This window comes from Panthera pardus, unplaced genomic scaffold (genome assembly GCF_024362965.1).
Source record: "Panthera pardus isolate Hobbes unplaced genomic scaffold, ASM2436296v1 HiC_scaffold_22, whole genome shotgun sequence".
NCBI lineage: Eukaryota > Metazoa > Chordata > Mammalia > Carnivora > Felidae > Panthera > Panthera pardus.
This window is the reverse complement of record NW_026526788.1, coordinates 14,164,406-14,186,019: the sequence shown is the minus strand read 5'-3', so window position 1 is coordinate 14,186,019 and position 21,614 is coordinate 14,164,406. Positions and strand designations below refer to the sequence as shown.

Sequence of the window (21,614 nt, the reverse complement as noted above, 5' to 3'; positions counted from 1 at the left end):
TTAATTTACTTTTCAAATAAGCTCTATGCCCCACACGAGGCTCGAACTCACCACTCTAAGATCAAGTCACATGCTCTACTCACTGAATCCAGTCAGGCACCCCTAAACTTACTTACATTTCAAAATAACAATTAGAAAAATGAGAACTGCTGTACACATTCCCTTCCACCGGCATCTCCTTCCCTGTCGCTAAGTATGTACAAATTCCTCTTAAGGATCCCTTATGATGAAGCAAAATAAGTTCAGATCATTAGATATAAATATCATATATTATAACTTACAAGGTTATGACTTCACTGATGAAAGGAAATGTAAGGTATTTTTAGGGTGTTAGTCTGCATAAGTCGCCGTTTTCCAATTCACTTAATTTATTATTTAGTTTTTAAATACAAGTTAAAGTAGATTTCTAATGCTTCAAAGTTAATATAAAAGCATAAATTATGATTTTTCATTCATATCCTTTGTCTACCCCATATTTATCCTTTCCCCTATAATTTATCACTTTTAATAGATCCTGTTTAATAGGTTTATCCTTTCCCTTATAACATCACTTTTAATGGATATTAAGAAGTATCCATTGAAAATTTCTTTATGAAGACATAATAAAACATGAATATATTTATATCCTTGATGTTCTCGGTGCTAAGCAACTTGCCTAAGAATACTGAGACTGATAAGTTTTATAGGGGGATTCAGACTTGGGCCATTTATTTTATTTTTATTTCATTTTATTATTATTATTTTTTGAGAGAGAGAGAACATGGACAGGGGAGAGGGGCGGGGAGAGGGGCAGAGAGAGAGAGAGAGAGAGAGAGAGAGAGAGAGAGAGAGAGAGAATCTCAAGCAGGCTCCAGGCTCAACATGGAGGCCAACACGGGGCTCGATCTCACTAACCTGGGGATCATGACCTGAGCTGAAATCAGGAGTTGGATGCTCAACTGACTGAGCCAGGAGTCCCTGGACCATCTGATTTTAAAGCCCTGGTGTTCTACCATAGCTATGTTACTGCTTCTAATGATGAGACGGAACTTTTCATTTTTGTTTTTGTTTTTTCCTGTTGAGAATTTCTAAAGTCACCTTAGTCTGTTTCTTGTTTAACTATATAATTTAAATGGGAATCTTCCCATTTATGCAGACATGTCAGTGGCATCTAGCATCATGGTTATTAAATTATAGAACACAGGTTATTTTCTGGTCTTCAGAGTTCTACTTTCTCTTCCTCCAGCACCATTTTTGGGAGGTCCTTTCTCAAATGTTTCTCTATCCGTTTCAGAAGATGGAAAAGCTCGAACAGCTCACGCCCCGTGCGCACGATCCTCCAGGGGTCATTGATGCTCCCCAGGCCCCGCTCCACTGTGCAGCCCCCTTTGGTGCTCGAGGGCTTACCGTGCCTTTGCTGATGATAAAGAACGTGTCCCCTCTGGCACCTTGCCTGATGATATACTCCCCATTCTCATAGTGGGTCTGCAAAACAGAAACAGTAATAGAAAAAAAACATGAAGAAGGGAGTAATATCACAAACAGCTCAACCTCTTCAGATGTCAGCTCTGCAGGGATGCATTCACCTGATGGAATTTTCCCCAAGCCAAGAATCGATCACAATTTAAGAGTAACAGTGAATGAGCACAACAATCACAAAGAAATCAGGTTTATCATGCTCGCGTTTAAAACTGTTTCGTTAATGCCATTTTTCTGGGTGATTATATTCCGATCTTTAAATTCATTCATTTTAATAGTTTGAAAAAAATATTCTCTCTCCCATCAACTGAGCATGAAATAAAACAGCAGAGCTGCTAATTAAACTGGTCTTTTTATTGTGTCATTCTCGTTTGGGTTTTAGTATTTTTATGATGATACCCTCCCCTCCCCTCCCCCTGCTTTTTTTGTAGAAATTACTGTGGCATCTAAAGATCTTCATTTGGAAACCAGATTGATTTTCACTGTGGGTTACATGGTCTTAGGGTGAGTCTGAAGGCACTGCCTCATGCTTTCGCGCCCTTGCTTCGGTCATTTAGATTCGGCCCCTGTCAAACGGAATGTCTTCATTTTATGGACTGAATTCTGGTCCAGCATCTGGGAGCTCATCAGCCAGCAAATGAAGAGCAAAGTAAGGCTGCAAAAGGGTCATCACTCAGTGTGTCAGAGCTCAGATTTGGACACAGTCAGTAGGTCCGTTCCCAGGGTGAAGATCACTCCTGCCATGAACAAAAGTAATTTCTATAAGGCGAGGTGGGAAAAAGTATATTGCTGGGTCAGGAGCTATAACAGAAAAATGACACTGTGCCATCTGGCGACACTCCTCTCTGTGGCTCAGCAAGGGAGCCGTATTTGGGGAAAGAAAACGTACTTTATGCACTCCCTAGGAAACAGATTTCATGGCTTACGTGGGGTATCCATCAGGCCAACGACTGATTTGTCCTTATGTACTTCACTACTATGTTCCTTAATGCTACTGTCTATTCACTCTTTTTTTAATGTTTATTTATTTATTCTGAGAGAGAGAGAGTGCTAATGCACAGTGGGGGAGGGGCATAGAGAGAGGGAGAGACAGAATCCCAGCAGGCTCTGTGCTGGCAGCCCAGAGACGGATGTGGGGCTCGAACTCACAAAACCATGAGATCCTCACCTGAGCCAAGACCAAGAGTCAGACACTTAACCAACTGAGCCACCCAGGTGCTCCCATCCACTCTTACAACCGCCTTTTGTTAGTACCTAACCGTGAGAACAGCCATAACTTCTTTCGTATATCTAGAAAATTAACGTATTAATTTTCCTTTTTTTTTCTTTTTACTCGTAACAAGTTATAAAAATAGGATTATAGAGTGCATATTCTTCAACTGATTTACTTCATGTAAGAAGCTATCCACGCTCCACTGTCATGACAGTGACAGTGTTGTTTGGGAAAGAAAAGGTCTTTACGACATGCAGATTTTGAAAAAAAGTGCCTCGATCTCACCAACATATCTGAGCGCCTCCGAGTCAGGCCCGGTTCTAGGCACTGATGATACAAAGAGGGGTAGGACAAAAATCTCAGAGTAGTAACCATCCACTGAATGTTTCTCCTATGGTGCAACATTCTACAGGCACACAGTCCAATACAGTAGCCTCTGGCCACATGCGGCCACTGAGCAGTGACATGTGGCCAGTGTGTCTGAGAAACTGAATGTTTTTGTGTATTTCATTGCCTAGATTTTTATCCTTAGTAACAGAGATGTTATATTATGTTCCATTTATCTTCCTCTTTGTCATATTTCTCACTTGCTTCCTAATCTGAAACCTCTTGAAACCCCCCCAAACAAGCCAGGGTGCAAACGCCATACTCCACGTTGGTAGGGTTTGGGTCCGGTCTGTTGTCCAGCCTCACACTTTCCCCAAGCTTCCCCATGGAGAAGGTTCTTGAGCCCCAACAGTAGTATGAGGATAAGTCACCGCTGTCGGGCAGGACAAAGTCTCTCCGAAAAGAAGAGAATTCGCAGGTTACAAGAGACCACGTAATGGTAGCAGAAACGCTGTTATTTTGGAAAAGGTAGAAAAATGCAAACAAAAAGCACCAAAACTGGAAGAAACTTTAGCTCATCTGAGCTCATTTTTACTTATCTCCTTAACAGCACATTCCTCCCCATGTGACTGTCCTTTCCTTTCAGAAAGCCACAGTGATTTATACTGTATTACCCTACATACCTAAGTGCGAAAGTAAGACTTTCTCAGGGACAACACACTGCCATCTTGACGCAGATAATCCTTTGCTGGTGGGAACTGCCCTGGCCAGCTGTTGGGTCTCTAGCAGCCACTGTCGCCTCTATCCCCTGGATTCCAGAGCTGCTTTAAATCCCAAAAGTGAACCTTGTGGCAACCAACAATGTCACAAGACATTGCCAATTACCCTGGGGGGGGGGGTGGTGGTGCAAAACTGTGCCCGGTTGAGAACGTGTGAGCTAAATCTTTTATGGTTTTCTGGACCTGAAACGGCAATTTATGATGTCTCTTGGTAGTGTGTGTGAACCAGATCATTCTTTGGCTTCCCTCAGTGTCGGCTTGGATCCCTGCAAGGTCTAAGGCCTCACGCTTATGGTGAGCACTGGGAGCCGGTCACTAGCTGGGGTCACGCCTCTGACTGTCAGCTTCTGCCCTGGCCCACGCAGGCCTCTCTGGGGGGAATGCCTAGTCTCCTCCACAGCATGGTGATCTGGGGGAGAGCCACTTTCTTCTATGGCGGCTGGCTTCCAAGGGCGCAAAAGCAGAAGGTGCCAGGCTTTCCCAAGGCCCAGCCTGGGAACAGGTCCTGTATCATTTGTGCTACACTCAGAGGGTTCAAGCAGGCCCCAGATGCAAGAGGAGGGGGCTGCACAGAGGTATGAACCTTAGGAGATGGGGTGCATCAGGGCTACTGAAACAGTCTCCCACAGACCTCACGCTTCACATGCATGAGACGGAGCTCCCGACCTTCTCCCAGCCCTGCCTCTCCGTGACTTTTCTCCATCACTGATGACAAGCGCATCTTTCCTGGTACTTGTCCAATCGTCTTGGAGTCCCGTTTGACTCTTCCGTCTTGTAGGCCCACAACTACTCTGTTAATACGCCCACGGTCTCCACCTTCAGATTATACCCAGAACGCAGTGACTCTTCAGGTGCTTTTCCAGCTGCCATGTTCTCCTGCCCCGTCACCTCCTAACTGGGATATCCACTCCTACCCGACCCCTTGGTCCCCCTTCTTACCTAGCAGCCAGGCGATGCTGTTAACACACAGTCAGCCCGTCTGCCCCCATGTGCACGGGGCCCCACAGAAGCTGCAAGGTACTAACGGCTTCTGCTCCTTTCCTTCGCTGGCCCCACCACCCACCTCCCTCCCCCGCACTAAGCCTGCTCTATTCACACCACTTTTCTTGCTGTACCTTGAACACCCGGGCCCATCTCAGTGCCTCTGCGTAGGCTCTGTCCTCTGCCTGAGATACCCCTCCACGCCGCATAGCTCAGAAGGAGCTATCTCAGGAGAGGAAGGTTAGCAGAGGGCTGACGGACAGAAGCAAGGGCATCAAGGAATGCTGAAGGTAAAGTAAACCGAGAGCTGGAACCAATCCTTCTGATAAAGAAGGATCCACCGGCAGCCCCAGAGAGACTGCCCTCTCTCTTCTCTACCCTTTGGTATCCCGCTGGGGCTCCTTGTTGGCTGGGGTCAGCTGGGAGTCAGGAGACGGTGGAGGCCTCCCAATTCAAATCAGCCTCTGGACAGACGGAAGGACCCAGGAAAAGTGAAAAGTAGGCCTGTGGGCAAGCGGAAGGCATCAGCCCCACGTTTACCATATCAGTCTTTTCTGAACCACCTTTTCCTCTAGAATGTCAGCTCCACAAAGGAATTTGTGTTTTCCCTGCTGTTCCCCCTTGCACCCAGAAGACCACCTGGGTGTTCGCTCAATACTTATCAAGTAAATGGCTTACACGGTAAGGACGCTTTGTGCCCCACACAGCGAGGGCTCTTTCCCTTTTGCTGGTTTGCACCCACCACACGGGTCCACTGCTCCGGGCACTGGGACGGGGTCAGAGCCAAGAGGGGCAGCCTCTCATCCCACAACTCCTTCTGGGGATGGAGGGCCAGAACCCTGGCAACCGTCCCCAAGAGTCTCCTTTGAGCCACATGTCTGTTCTTAAATGAGTGCCCAACAAGACGAATGGGATTCCTCTAAACGGTTTTCATGGCTCAACGTCACCCCATGGTGCTGACAAGAAAACCCTTCAAGTGAAAGCAAACCCCTAGCCATGGGAAAATGGGAAGGAGGGATTGCAGAGGAGCCCAAAGCGTGTCTGCTTCATGGAGCAACCCAAGCAGTCACTGCAAGGACAGGACTGAGACGGGGGTGGGTGCAGAAGGGGGACGGGTAATGCTGAGACACTAGGCTGTGAGAAGAAAAGACTCAAGTCACACTAGTTGTCTTCAAATCCCCTCTGAACTGTGGTGAAGCAGAAGGAAGCAGCCTCCCCGGGTGACCTTCTGGAGTGTGTGTGTGTGTGTGTGTGTGTGTGTGTGTGTGCGCGCGTGACAGAGAGAGAGAGAACACAGAGAGAGAGAGAGAGAGAGAGAGAGAAAATGAAGGGGAAGAGATCAAGGGTCTCAGTAGGCACATCAGTACAAGGAGGAAGTGGATAGAGGTCTAAGCATCTCCAAGGTGGAATGGGCCACCCAGTGGGCAGGGGACACCACGTACGGAGCACACGTCAGCAGAGACAGGGTGAGCGGTGGCCAAGCCACTGGAGAAGAGACTGAGGGCAGCGCCCAAGGATGCCTCAGGGTGAACTTCAGGGCATCTTCCAGCCTTGAGATGCTTCAATTCTCAGACAGGTTGTATTTCCCCAAGATGGCCACCGAATAGGTTCCAGGCCACAAGTTGCTCTGGGTGGTGCCTTTGCCATTCTCCCATCAAGAGCTGGAACCTCACTTCCCTCCCCTTGAAACCGGGTGGCCTTAGCAGCTCTTCTGTACCAGTCTGTGTGGAAGCCATGCCGCATGACTTCCAAGGTTATCTCAGAAAGCTTCCACCTGGTTCTCAGGGGTCTCCATCCCGGAAGCCACACCAGGCTGTGAGAAGCCAGAGCCATACCTTGGAGCAATGTGCAGGGGATCTGGCTGATAGCACCACCCACACCTGGTCCCCAAGTCCCCTCACTGCAGGGAGACGCAAGAGCGTAGGAGACTCCCAGCTGGGTCTAGTCTCAGCACCTGACTGTCCCCCTTTGAAGTCCCACATGTCATGGAGCGGAGACAAGCCATCCCGATAGTGTCTGAATTCCTAACCCAAGGAACCTAATCCACGTAACAAAATGGTTCTTATTTACACAGCTACGCTTTGGGGTGGTTTGTTACACAGCCCTGCATAACCCAGACCAGATCCCAGTGCTGGGCTCCCCCCTGTTCCTGCCGGCTCTGACTCTGGCTGCTCCTGGAGTTGACATCCTGCCAGCAGCTACCTCCCCACCTTTACGGTCCCAAGGGAGAGGTGAGGGGACAGTTCAGGACACAGCCCAGGCAGCTCTCAATCTCTCATACAGGGCAACGCGCACTTGTGGCCCTCATTTCAGGGCAATTTCACAATAACCCCAGGAGGGCTTCCATTAGGGAACGGGAGCAAATGGCTTCAGTGACTGGCCCAAGGTCCCACCACCACCAAGAGGCATTCAGTGCAGCATTCAGTGCAGGTGACTCTCTATCCATGCCCCGCTGTGGCCTGTGGTGGAGATGGGAGGGAAGGACAAGTCATGTCGCTCTACCTGCCCCTCTCCACCTGTGGCTGGGTCATTTGGTGTGGACAATAACCAGTGTTTCCTAGGTTGCAAAGAACAGATGTGTCCAAGTCCCTTGCAACGGCAAACAAAGAGATTGCTCACAGCTCCCCAGATGTAAGCCCCAGAAAACCCAACCACAACCGGCAAGTGGGAAGGTACCGAGTCACCAAACAGCATAGTGGTGTTCCAAATCCAGGAGTCAAATCATGGCACCAGACCCCCGTCTTCTGTCTCCCTTACTGCGCTGTCTTCCCTGAGTAGCTTCCCCTGAGGGTCCCCAGTGAGCCCCCCAGGGACGGGCTCCCCATGCTCTCTCTCTTGCGTGATTTTGCATCCTTTCGTCCCAGGGAGTGGACACTTTGAGAGGAACATCTACTGTTTATTTAATTTGTGGAAATTATCTAATGACCTTCCCGACGTCATCTGACATGGTTTTGTCACCCAACACCTACAATTTTCCTATCAGTGATTTTAGTTTACCTTTACTGGCATGTGCCACGTGTATTTCCAGGCTGAGTCAGCCTGGAAAACCCAGGATCCACGGAAAGGCCTCAGGGACGGTGGCCAAAGGCGGTGCAAGTTTGCAAAAGATAATGTCAATGATGCCATGCTCCCTGGAGACATCCGATCGCGCCTGAGGGGGAAGATGGCCAAGCAGGCTGATTCTTGAGAGTCTCTCTAATTATGCCAATCAAATGCCAGCAGTTTCATTGTTTTCTGAAGGTCACTTTGCAGCTCTGCAATTTGCTTATTTCAAATTCAATTGCAGAAAAGTACAGAAGGTAGAAGAAACGACCTGAGCAGTTCAGCAGATTCCTTTAAAGGTTTCCACGGTCATTGGGATAAAAGCCAAACTCCTGAAAATGGCCTGCAAGACCACATACAGTCTGCTCAGTGTCCCCGTTCCAACCTCCTGTCACTCCTGCCTCTCTGTCCTCCAGCCCCACCGCACCTCTGGGGTCCACTTCTCAACTACCACCACAGTCCCTCCCTCCTGCCAGGCCCCAGCACTCCTGGTGCCCTACTGCCCACACCACTTCTCACCTCCTCCTCTTCTCCACCCGAACCTTCCCCCACCCCAAACACCCCTGGCCACACCACTTCATTTCACTGTTCTTTCCTGGGCTTGCCGGTACTTACTTGGATGATTTTGTAATGAGGTTCCTCACCAGACGAGCCCTGCTTAATCTCCAGCTTTCTAGAACCACCCATCGTCACCTTAGCAAGGCCTCTACCTCTAACACAACAGCCAATCCCAGCTGCCTCTCGCTGTCTCCACTGTTGACCCCCTAGTCCAAGCCAAAACGATGTCCTGGATTTTTGTAACAACCCCCATCTGACCTCCCTGCCTCAGCCCCTGGCCTTCACTGCACCCCACACCCTATGCTGTCTGTGCTTCTCTAACCAAAGTGACGGCCCAAGTAGCAAGTCAGCTGACATCACTCTACTGCTTAAAAACTCCCAATGGCTTCTTGGTGGATGCAGTTTGACATCAACAACTTCCTATGGTCTCTATAGAGTTCTCTGCATTCTAGCTCCTACCTGCCCTCTTGTCCTTACCCCTTCTGTCTTACCCACACTTGTTCTGTTTCAAAAACTCTGTTGTTGTTGTTGTTTTTCTTTTTTCTGTAGCTTGTACTCACCAGACTGGACCCACCCTCAGAGATCTGCACCCAGTAGAGCCGGTATCTAGAACACTATACTCAAGGTCCCGGTCAACGTCTTGTTCTCTAGAACACCGTCCTCAAGGTTATTCTCAACATCTTGTTCTCTAGAACACCGTCCTCAAGGTCCCTGTCAATGTCTTGTTCTTGCCATTGAGTCTCAACAAGGCCTTTCCCGACCACTATCATAAATGGGCCTCCACCACCATTCGCTTTCTGCCCCAGCATTTAGTGACTACTTGCGGACGAACCCAACTACAAGGCACAGCACAGCCGAGCTCCCTGTGAGAAAGACCTCTCACACCCTTCATGACTGGCAGTTATCTTTCTTTTTTGTTTGCTATCTCGACCCCTCCTCCATTACCTACCACTCAGAGGATTTAGGAGATTTTATATTATAGCCATTGTTTTGCTTAGAACACTACCTAGCTAGCATTGTTCACAGAAAAGGCATTCAACTTGTAAGCTAAATGTCCAAATGTAAACAACATGTCATACCAAAGGCAATACTTTTCGAGTTAGGCAAAGCCGGTTTTCTCCTGGCTACCGGAAAGAAGGGGGGTAGCTTTGATCGTTACTATGTAGGTCTCTGGATTCTCAGAATTCAACATTAATATGTAAATGTCCACTTAGACTTTAAGTTCTCCCCGTATGTGCTGATATCGGCAAAAGCTCTGGACGACACTCGATACGGTGCTTCACGGCCTTGGTGCTGCTCTCCGGTGAGTCCACAGGATGCCTTTTTAGTTTTCCATCAGACTCTACTATGGATATTAGATATACTGTGTTCCAGCTGCCAATTTTCTTTTCAGCCCCAACTCTAACACCTAATCTGTCACTGAACCTTAGTTCATGCAAACTAAAACACAATATATCATTCTGAAGTCAATTCTCACCTAAATCATTTCAGTCAGATATCATATCATTTCGCTTCATACTTGAGTTTTTTGAAGAGCTATCCTTCATTCTTTATTAAAAAATGGAACATCTATTAATTGACGCTGTCCTAACAATTAAGGGTCATGTAATATAGACCACTGGAATAATTGCTAATGATTGGAAAAATCACTACAATAAGTATGCACCACCTTTATTTGCCTGAATATCTAATAAATGCTTTGAATAGAAAATGACAGTTGGAGAATTGGTGCGTCAAGGACACGAGAAATCTTGTCTTGATTCCTGCCTCATTTTTTTCAGAAGATAGTTGTATCTTAGAGGAAGAGCATGATGTCAAGTAGAAAAACAACTTCTTAAAAATGCTAGCATCTGCCTTTCTGGATCCTAAATCAGTGACGTCCTCAAAATAAACTCTTCCCTGTCCCTGATACCTCAGTTTTTTTTTCAAAGACAAGATCTCGTAATGGAAAATAAGATCACCAAACAGCTTGATCAGTCAGAAGACATGCTAGTTACATAGGTAAAAAAGTATTTCTTGGCCCAAGAGTTCTCTATTTGGTAAAATTGTGCCCATTTGAGATGTCTGGACTGGGATTACCTATGGTGACAAGAAAGACCGACAGCTAGTCATTACAGGAACATACGCTTTCCACATTGTTATCCTTGATTTCTGGTGGTTTGGTCTTGGGTGAAAACTGCGGGGGAGGAAATGATCAACGAGCACACCTATAAACTAGAATTTTCTCCTCCTCCTCCTCACTCCACGGTCACCATGGATTTCATCAGAGAACTAATGCTCTACCAACAACTGACAACAATATTCTTAGTGTGTGTAGATTTTCGTAAATTGACATCTTCCTCTCACAGGACAGTAATTATCAAAGGGATAGGTCCTGTTATGAAGCTTTTTCTTACATAACATTTAACCTCATTACGGTTACAGCGTTTACTTACTTTCCTTCCTAGCCTCCAAAGAAAAATTACCCTTTCCTTCTACTACCACTCACAAATTAGCCAGAACACCAAAAGAACAAATAGACTCACGGAACATTTTTCTGACAACTCCCCTCCCACACACCACGATCATCCTGTCCCAACCAATTGGACATCTGGAATATAGGTTGCTGTACTATAGAATTTTTTCTACCTCAGTGCCACGCCTGGCCTTCCACTAAGAACATCCCTCATTTATCATCAGTACTTTTTCACACTTTTCGGGCAACAATAATTTGGCCCCAAGCCTGCTCAAACTAACCTGTAGAATCCTCCTTCACCAAGCCTGAACATCGGGTCCACATGAGAGACCCCGTTAGAGATTTGGTCACTCACTAATTTTAAGCACTATCATTAATCTGTGCCTTCTATGAATGAGACATTGCATTTGGCACTGGAGCCACCAAGATACCCAAGACACAGCCCCTAAGTCGAGAGGCAGCACAGCATGTTGTTCAACAGGTCCCCACCCTGCCCCCAGGAACCATCATGCCACTGAGAGGGGGAATGACAGGATTTAATAAGCAATCCACTCTTAGAGGACTCACAGGTCCCCCACAGAACCCAGACCCCTTGCAAGAAACCCAAGTTTAGGTAGAAAAGGTGGCTTTTTCATCAATACATATAACTCAGACTTCTGGAGAGACAACCTGCCTCTCGCTGCCCAAGCCACACCACCAGCCTAGCTCACCAAGACACTTTAAGACACAAATAGCTGAGGCCATGACTGTTAATCTGTGCCACTTTCATGGCTGAGGATTTGCGTCTCTGCAGCTGTCCCATGGCACATTCCTCGAGGTCCTTACAGCCCTTGATGAAACATTCCTCACTTGCCTGTGACACTGTTTATCAAACTCCTTCACCCTGAACTTTGCCTTAGGGTAATATGATCTATTCCAACTACCAGGGACTTATGCTCTGTCCTTACTACTTGAAGCATTACATTTCCATCTGCCTTGATGGTGCTATAAGGATCCTGTCTCCACTGAGATGCCCACTGTACCTGGAACCCAAGGATTGATCTATAAATCGGTCCGACCACATTGGGTAAGGTAGACGTGATGGGAACAGAATTATCAAGCAGGTCTGTGTGTATATCTGTATGGTCAGATCCTGAGGACGTCTTGACATGTAAACCATCCTTGCCTTAACAAGGTACTGAGGTGGATTCTTACCGGCTTCCATAGTGATGAAGAGAACAGGTATAAAATCCCTGGGGTGAGAAGTCCTGGGACAGTGTAAGCTTATCTTAGGACATTAATTAATAACTTTGCCTAGATGTATCAAGCCAAGAGGCTGGCTTAGAGTCAGAATTAAGATCCTCTGCAGTGCAGTGGGCCCAGAGGTGGCTTCTTAAAAGAACACGATTGTCACCATGATGAACAGGAGTTACTGGCAGCTTTGCATCGTCCTGGAGTCCCAAGGGACCAAGGAAAGCCTTTCCTGCATCTGTTGTGTGCCCTGTCCTCAGTGCAATCCATTAAAGAAGTCATGAAATCCGTTTAGTGGATTCCAAGCAGAATTTTTTTTTAAATGAAATAAAACAGAAATGTCAAATACATGACAGAAAGATAGTATAATTTAGGTTTTTTTTTTTTTTAACATTTATTCATTTTTGAGAGAAAGACAGAGAGAGAGAGAGAGAGAGTGTCGAGCAGGGAAGGGGCAGAGAGAGGGAGACACAGAATCTGAAGCAGGCTCCAGGCTCTGAGCTGTCAGCACAGAACCTGATGTGGGGCTTGAACTCATGAACTGTGAGATCACGACCTGAGCCGAAGCTGGATGCTCAACCGACTGAGCCGCCCAGGAGCCCCAGGACATTATAAAAGTTTTAAATGTGTGTCTACGAATATTTATATGCATACTAAGCCCTGACATAAAATGTATTTCTCATTACCCAAACACTACTTTGACAAAATAAGTACTCTTCTTTCTTTACAAAAGCAAGAACATCTTCAGATCAGGCAGGTATGCTTAGTTCTTCAGGAATTTTGGTATCATTAATAAAAACACTAATATTGAGTGGGCTTTTAATTGTTTCACTTTCGAAAAAGTGGGTATAAGTTGAAAGTTCTGGATATTCTCGAAGAGGATGTATCGCCTCTGTTTAAAGAAATGGCACTTTGCCTCAGTTCACTGCTTTGCCTTCTCCCTCTCTCCAGTCTCTCCCCCACCCCAATCCACACCGCCCAACCTCACGTCTGCCTTCTGACAAAATGCAGTCATTTACGTTTTTATTTTTGTGTATCCAAGTGCCCAATTATTCCAATCTAACATTCAGCATTTCCCCCAGTACAATAGACACGCATAGGTTTTTGTTCAACTGACAGTGAATATAGGTTTCCTTCTCTGAATCTCAAACATTCTTGAGGTCTCCGCGTCTTTTGTCTTTGCTGGCCAGACCACATCATTATCCCTTAATCCTCCTGAATACCTTCGGAGTTTATGATTCAAAGGCAGCTGCTGACACAGCAGTGACCACCTGCGCCAACTGAATCCTCCCCCTGGACACCAGACACAGGAGGGAAAACCTGAGCTGAAATTCCAAAAATGCTTGGGTTCTATTTAATGTTCAACTGAGCCCTTCGATGACATCATTTTCCAGACGGATTTTCGATCTCTGTTTTTACTTTGACAGATTTTGGATGCGAACACAGCCATCCAACTTAATGACTAAGAGTGAGTGATACCACAGCAGGAACACAAAATGCCAAAAATCTCCAAAAGGCATGCTTCATTTCAAATCTATTCATTTCACAACAGAACAAAACTGTTTATGGAGTAGACAAAACTCACACTCCCATCCCACGTAATTAAACTGGAACTCAGACTTAACAATTTGATCTATAAAGGCAATTAGCTTCGGCAGAACTTGGAAATTGTTTGCCGGGACAGATTATGAAGTGTGTCACAAGAAAGCATTCAATTTACGGTCTCAGAGTCACCATCTGAAGTTTCAAGTAGAATACAGTACTCCTAAACGTACGAACCCTGTAACAAAAACGGTAGAGCAAGTCCGAAGTACGTGGAATTCATTCAACATTTTACTTCCTTAGGCTTTTAAAATAAACATTTTGAGAAGACGCTATTCCATTTGAAGGGTATCTGGAGTCACCGAGGACAGAAAGAAGAGAAAGCCAAGAGGATGTGACTACCTGAGGGAGGGAAGGGCCCTTTATATACTGAAGGATGCAATTCTCGCCTTGAGGATATTTTCTTTCTATCTCCATTGTTTTGAGAGTGGTCTTGCTCAGAGCTGGGGTCATACAATCAACTAAGATCCTGTCCCCTTTTCTATTCCACAGTATGCCCTATAACCAGGATACGAAAGGAGAAATGCTTCTTCCAGAATGTGAAATTAGAGTGTTTATTAGAACTAACACCCAAGCGACGCACAAAACATCTAATAACTAGCTCTTTAAATGCACTGTCCAGTCAGAAAGGACATGTACTGGAGCACAGCACTGGGAACGTCCTGGATCATGGGACGTTTAGGGGCCCCAGCAACGAGCTAGGTCAGGGGTACCTGGCAAAAGTTTTGTACTAACGGGTACAACAGTATTTCGAGGGGATAACAACTTGTGCAAGCCCCTGAACAGAAGCTGTGGAAACACTCTCCCACCTTCGTATCCCTCACTAGCCCCTGCTGCGCATGTATTTTAAGGCTTCTGGATTCAGAACGAACATCATTACTGGTAATGGTAGTTGTGGTGACAGCCTCAAGAAAATAAAGTAAACCAATCAGCCTAGAACTGGAAGGGAGACTGTTTCCTAGGCAAGAGAGCCTGGCTGGGAACAGCCTAGTGGTGATTAAAGGTTCGGGACAGGCCACCACAAAACAGGGGTCCTTGAGTTCAGTATGACATGACGTATTTCAAGCTGAAGGAGTCTGGGAAAACAGCGGAAGCAGGAAGGTTGCCCTGCCCTCTCCCCTGAATCAGGTTCCAAAATCCTCATGTGACAGGTGCCTTCCCCATTGCCCGAAGGAAAGGAGAATCCTAATCTTTGAAGACAAAGGGATCCTGAGAAGAATCCTAACAAACAGGCCTTGCTAAGTTTCTCCGAGTTTCCTACACTTACCTCCTAATCTTTGAGCTATCCTATTTCTCCACTCCTCATCCGCCCTACCATAAAAATACTCCAGTCTAGTGGTTTCTTTGGGCCTCAATTTCCATATGATGGCGTCCATGCCAAGCAAAACATATATTGAATAGATTTGTATGTTCTTCTACCATCAATCCGTCTTTGTTGGTTTAATTTTCAGACCCAGTAAGGAAACTTAAGAGGCCTGAGGAAAACTTTCGCCTCTCCTACAGAGCTAAAATGTGTGTGGACACCACTGAGGAAAACACCTCCATTAGGAGGAGCGTGTACTTAGCAAAAGAACACAGACGAGGTTCAGAGAAACACATGTGAACAACATGTCCACAAGTAAGAGATTGGAGACTGGAGGGTGACAACCCTCTTGGTCACCAGAGAAAGAGATGTGCTGTTGTCACGAGGTGTGTTTTATCAGCCTCGGCCACTTGAATGAACTACACTTTTGGATGAGCCACTTCCTTGGCTTTAAGTGAACAGGAAACATTCTCATTCCAGTGTGTTCTTCTCAGGTGTCTTGTCATCAGGAGGGATGGAGTCTGATTCTGAGTTGTGTGTGTTACAGTCCCACATCTGGAGGAGACCCCCACAGACTGGAATGTACCAGAATGGCATTTGGGTCTATATATTGGTCTTGGGTGACACCAGTATATTATACTAAAAGTACCCTGGGTGGCTCAGTCGGTTAAGCATCTGACTCTTGATTTCACCTCAGGTCACGATCTCATAGTTCATCGGATCAAGCCCTGTGTCGGGATCTGCAGTGACAGCACAGAGCCTGCTTGGGATTCTTTCTCCCTCTCTCTCTGCCTCTCCCCTCACATACTCTCCCTCTCAAAATAAACAAACAAACATTAAAAAAATAAAGTATACTGAATATGAATTAAGACCCGGTTTCTTTTCCTGCCAGGATGGAGTCTACATCCTACGTATGATAAAATCTATCGAGGTAACAGTACCCTGGCCACCACCCTTAGACGTTGAGTAAGGTCCTGCCTTACCGGCTACTACCTTTCACCCCCTGCACCCATGGGGTATATCACAGTATCTCTGCTGGCATCCACTACTAAAAAGAAAGCTAGAACCGTCGCCACCCAACATGTAGAGAGCTTTAACCCACTTCATAAAAGTGTGTCTAAATCAGCCCATGTTGAGAGCACAGGTCTACAGAACCAGACTGCTTTGAAATCCACGTGGCTAACTCATCCGCATTTAAATGGAGCCACAGACGTGGAGGCTGCATTCCACGGGCTTCTTTTCCAACAATGGGGGAAAAGAGGTCGTTTTTAAAAGAAATTATCAGTTAAATTTCTACTAATTCTCCTGACCACAATAGGAGCCAACATCTCACAGTAACTATAAACGCGTACTTTTACATTCCAGTGTTAACTCATGTCATGAAAAAACAATGGCTACTGTTCATTCGAGGCTTACTACGTGCAAGCAACGTGAGAAGGATATCTCCAATTAGGACAGTGACTCACTGAGGTCTTATAGTCTCTATTTGACTAGCACAAAATGGAAGCTGACACAGGCTGAGTGACTTCCCCAAGATTACCCAGCAAGGGAACTTTAGAGGCACAATCCGAACTCAAGTTTGCTTTAGAAAACTTAGGCTCACAGATGAGCCTCCTACAAATCTTATAGAGAATTGGTGACCTTTACTTGAAAGAACACAAAGAGAAGGAAAGGAAAGGAAAGACATATAGAGGGATGGGAGGGAGGGAAGGAAAGAAGGTCATGCCGGTAGTAATATTTCTAGGAAAACAAACTACTTAGACACAACCCAAATTTGAAATCTTGAATTTTATTTTATTTTTATTATTTTTTCAAATGTTTGTTTATTTTAGAGAGAGAGCACGTAAGTGAGAGAGGGTGCTCATTTTTGGAGGCTGAAAAGCTTCTAAGCACCTGTTAGAAATACCTGTGTATTCCATCTCATGCTTTCAGAGAATAAAAAGATTCCGGTATGTGCTTAGGATTGTGGCTGCTATGTAATTATTCTGCAGATGCTAGAAATAGCTAAATAATTGTTTTTAGTTCTGATCCCTCATCTGAAAAATGGAGATAATAATGAGGTTTTTACTAACTATCCAGAGGGCTCCTCGTAATGATTTAAGTTCATATATTTGGAAGGTCTTCGTAAATGATAAAATATGTGTTAGTAATACTAATTTAGCAATGATTTTGCAAGCTGAACGTGTTTTCTGTCAAGGATATTTGTGTTTTAAATTTTTATTTATTTATTTTTAAAAGAGCGAGAGAGCATGGGCAGGGTAGGAGAACAGAGACGGAGAGAGAGAATCCCAAGCAGGCTCCATGCTGTCAGCAGAGAGCCCTACCCAGGGCTTGAACCCATGAACTGTGAGATCATGACCTGAGCCGAAATCAAGAGTTTTATGTTTAACTGCCTGAGCCACCCAGGAGCTGCAAGGATATTTGTGTTTTAAAAATATCTTTAATGTGGTACTTTAATGCAAATTCAAGTTCTTTAATTCAACAAATGCTTATTGTGCCCCTTCTTGGCATAAGGCATTGTGGTGGCTACAGTTGGAGACAGAAGATTAAAAAAGACATATGGGCTCTGTTCTCATTTTGACATAAGACTACAAATAATGGCAAAGAACAAAATTTGGAAGTTAGATGCTGCCATCGTAAAAAAAAAAAAAAAGCGTGCTATGGTAAAGAAGGGCTTTCTCTTCAGAGAATCGAGGGAAGGATAGTAGAGAACTGTATTATCTAAGGAGAGATGGTAGCAAAAGAACATTCCAGGCTGACAGAATAGCAGATGCCAAGCATACAAGGAAAAAGTTATCTGGCACTGGGATGGAGGGGGTGGGGGGAGAGAAGTATTTAAACCAGCGCCAGATCCCAGAGAGCCAGAGAATGCCGCAGCAAGGAACTGAGACATTATGCCATTGAGAAGGTTGAGCTATTCAAGTTTTTGAGTTCAAGAGTGATCAGATGACTTAAGTCTTTTAGGAATCGATATCTAATGATAGAATTGAGTACACTGCATTAAAATTCAAGACTTTGGGTGCCTGGGTGGCTCAGTCCGTTGAGCGTTTGACTTCAGCTCAGGCCATGATCTCACGATTTGTGGGTGCAAACCCCAAGTCGGGCTCTGTGCTGACAGCATGGAGCCTGCTTGGGATTCTCTCTCTCCCTCTCTCTTCTCCTACCCTGCCCATGTTCTCTCTCTCTTTTAAAAATAAATAAAAATTTAAAACACAAATATCCTTGACAGAAAACACGTTCAGCTTGCAAAATCATTACTAAATTAGTATTACTAACACATATTTTATAATTTATGAAGACCCTCAAATATATTAAATCATTACAAGGAGTCCTCTGGATAGTTAGTAAAAACCTCATTATTATCTCCATTTTTCAGATGAGGGATCAGAACTAAAAACAATTATTTAGCTATTTCTAGCATCTGCAGAATAATTACATAGCAGCCACAACCCTAAGCACATGCCTGAATCTTTTTATTCTCTGAAAGCATGAGACAGAATAGACAGGTATTTCTTTTAGGTGCTGAGAAGCTTATGAGAATCCAAAACTGGAAACTGGGTTAATTTCCAAGCCTGGGTATCTGGAGGAGAAATACACAGGCAAAAGCTTTAAAACAAATGTGCCCGGGAATCAGTTTTCATCATACTCCTGCTTCCCTCCCTGGTTCCATGTGGGTCAATGACACTGAAGGTAACGGGCAGCATTTTTGTTGGGGATTAAAGAACGGGCCTGACTTTGTAACATCACCTTAGGTGGCTATGGTCAGAGACCCCCTCTGGCTGTAAATGCAGGTAAAAGTGGAACATGGACTGTCATGTCGTAATATGTAATAGAAAAATATGTAACGTCATTATAGAATGAGGCCTCTGTCCCTTGTATACAAAGCTCCCACATAACACCTTTCCCTAATTTAATTGATTAAATCTATACTGCAATACCCCTTTTACTTTTTAAACATCTATGGGACGCAATTTAACCTCGTCTGATTGGTTTCATCACTATTCACATCCGGTATTGTCCTGAGCTGCGGCATGGTCATGTCCTGTGTGATAACTGAGACACATAGGCCAGGTGGTTTTACATGGTCAACCTCCCAGGATTGACATTTCTCCTTCGCTTCTCTCGTTTCCTTCCTTGCTGCCAAACTGTTAGCTCTGACTCCTGTCAATTTTACCATGTCGCTAACATCAACCACTATGCCCCAGTCATCCCATTTCCATAGGTGGTCAGATGAATGGGTTAGGTCCCCTACGGGCAGACGTACACACACGGGTTGGGGGGGGGGTAGAAGTGCCTGTTATGACCTTACAGTCCAAGGGACTCAGAACTGAAACCATGCAATTTCAAAATAGCACAGAAGTGGTTTGCTAGAGATATTTACAGCATCGAAGGCTCGGGAGCATGGGACAGCACAGCTTGCACAGAACATGAGTGACTTCTCAGTATTATTAGAGCCCAAGGTGAGGCAGCAAGAGGTAGGACCTGAGACATGAGAGGTGGGAAGGTGGCCTTCCATCACCTGCTGCCTCTGACTTCATTCCGTGGGCAAAGGGAACCGTGGATGGGATTTAAACATGGGGGCACGGGGGTGGCTGGAACAAGGGAGGGAGTTCGGTAGCCCCTGAAGTAGTTTTTGAATGAATATATGAACTCCTCTAAAATTAATGTGGTTCAGTGAATGGGGAGAGAATATAGTAGGGAGAGTAGATTTAATTTCAAAAAACTTTCTTGCAAGAAGATGCCTGAGGGCATGTGTCATCCTTGTGTCCAGCAGGATGCCAGACATTCTGTTTCTAATCATCTAGGGGATGGAAACCACAATGAAGTGTGCCATTCAGCAGCTAGCTTTAGCTGCCCATTAACATCACCAGGGAAGTTTTAAAGGTTCTTCTACTTAGGCCTTTGCCCAGACACATTAAATTAGCTCCCCTAGAGCAGTGACTCAACATCTGTTAACGTTCTCCAAGTGATTCCCGTGTTCAGTTGTGGCCAAGAACCTCCACACTATAGCACGAGGCTTGGATATGACCTCAATAAAGGGCCATCTCCCCAGTAAAATGTATGGACGGTGACATTTGCAGAGTTTTCTTCCTCTACCCTGTGAATGCTATTAAGAATGGGACATTTATTATGCTTTGTCAAAACGTGTCGTCCTCTGACTCAAGGTGGTGTTTATTATTTTCTATTGAACTGCTAACATGCTGTCCGGAAGTTGATATCCTTCCCTGTTCTGTCCTGCCCTTAGCAGTGAAATCAGAAACCTTGGTGAAAAAGAGGGGTGCCTGTGGGACTCAGCCAGTTAAGTGTCGTCTCTTGATTTCAGCTCACGTCATGATCCCACGGATCGTGAGTTTGAGCCCCGCCGGGCTCTGCGTTGACGGCATGAGGCCTGCTTGGGATTCTCTTTCTCCCACTCTGTCTGAGCCTCCCCTGCTCTCTTGCTACATAAAAATAAACATTAAAAATAATTAAAAAAAAAAAAGAAAACTTAGTGCATCAACATCGCAAAGCAGAAGGGTCATTCCGTGCTTTGTCCCCAACCTACTAGATTTGTCACTTTACATTTACATGTCTGAACATGGATTTCCTCCGGTGGAGTCTGGTTTCATCTTATTTGACCTTTTTTTTAAGTTTATTTATTTTGAGAGAGTGAAAGAGAGAGAATCCCAGGAAGACTCTGCATTGTCAGCACAAAGCCCAATGCAGTGCTTGAACCCACAAACTGTGAGACCATGACCTGAGCCAAAAACCAAGTCAGACGCTTAACTGACTGAGCCACCCAGGCGCCCCTCATCTTATTTTACGTCTTTATTTGTACCGGTAAACATGTCCATCAACTTCATTAAAAAACAAACACACATATGCTATTAGAGAGGATTGAAACAGCTTCTAGAGGAAACGCAAGGTTTCGAGCCACCGCCCATGTAAATAGCAAGGGTCCTGTATACAGCACTACTTTTCTTTAATCTGGAAATTTTATCCTCCTGTGTACAGGGCTTTAAGACAAGACAGATTAAGTCTGGGAGGTTTTTTTGTTTGTTTTTTTTTTCCAAATAGTTGGATCCTATTTTAACACCATCGCTCATGTGTCATAAACCCTTACGAAGCAGAGGAAACCTATAATGTGCTAATATTCCAGAATCGTGACAGGGACAGGTGTAGCTCTACAAGGAACAGTGTCATCAGTGTTCAAAATATCAAAACCAATTCTAGGCAGGCACTTACACTTTGTGAAACAAAGACCTCAGCGCAAAGATAAACTAAGCTTCGGAACGGCATGCCTGGGATCTACTTAACACAGGCACGAGGTTACAAGCCCAGGGTAAACCTTAGGCACAAGTTATACAGAACGATGAGGTACAGCCTTTCCTTCCCTCCTAGGGGTTATGCTTAAGGGGGTGCACTGAAGTGGCGATAAAAATAAATGAGCACTTTTCAAAAGCGGTGCACCTCCAGAGGAGGAAGGCCAAGGAAGACAGACTTGGAGAGAGGTAATTGACTGGCTTAACTTTGCACACAGTAGACCAGAGACAGACACACATCAGTCTTTGCTAGAAATTAAAGGCGCTCAGGCTTGTAGGGGTCTGCTTTCAGAACGTGTGCGGTGAACGTAACGGGATGTGCAGATACATCTGCAGAGAAGTCAAAAAGCAAGCGGGACTTGAA

The 21,614-nt window shown here is 45.3% G+C and overlaps 1 protein-coding gene across 5 annotated transcripts in view; it reads right to left on the bottom strand.

Moving 5' to 3' along the window:
- The window catches only part of PRKG1 (protein kinase cGMP-dependent 1), a 1,256,614-nt gene that overhangs the window by 220,070 nt on the left and 1,014,930 nt on the right, over positions 1-21,614 (bottom strand). For all 5 annotated transcript variants that reach the window (XM_053910263.1, XM_019430062.2, XM_019430063.2 and 2 more), the window contains one exon: positions 1,387-1,464. In XM_053910263.1, the coding sequence (XP_053766238.1) occupies positions 1,387-1,464 (78 nt within the window). The remainder of the gene's footprint in view (positions 1-1,386; positions 1,465-21,614) is intronic.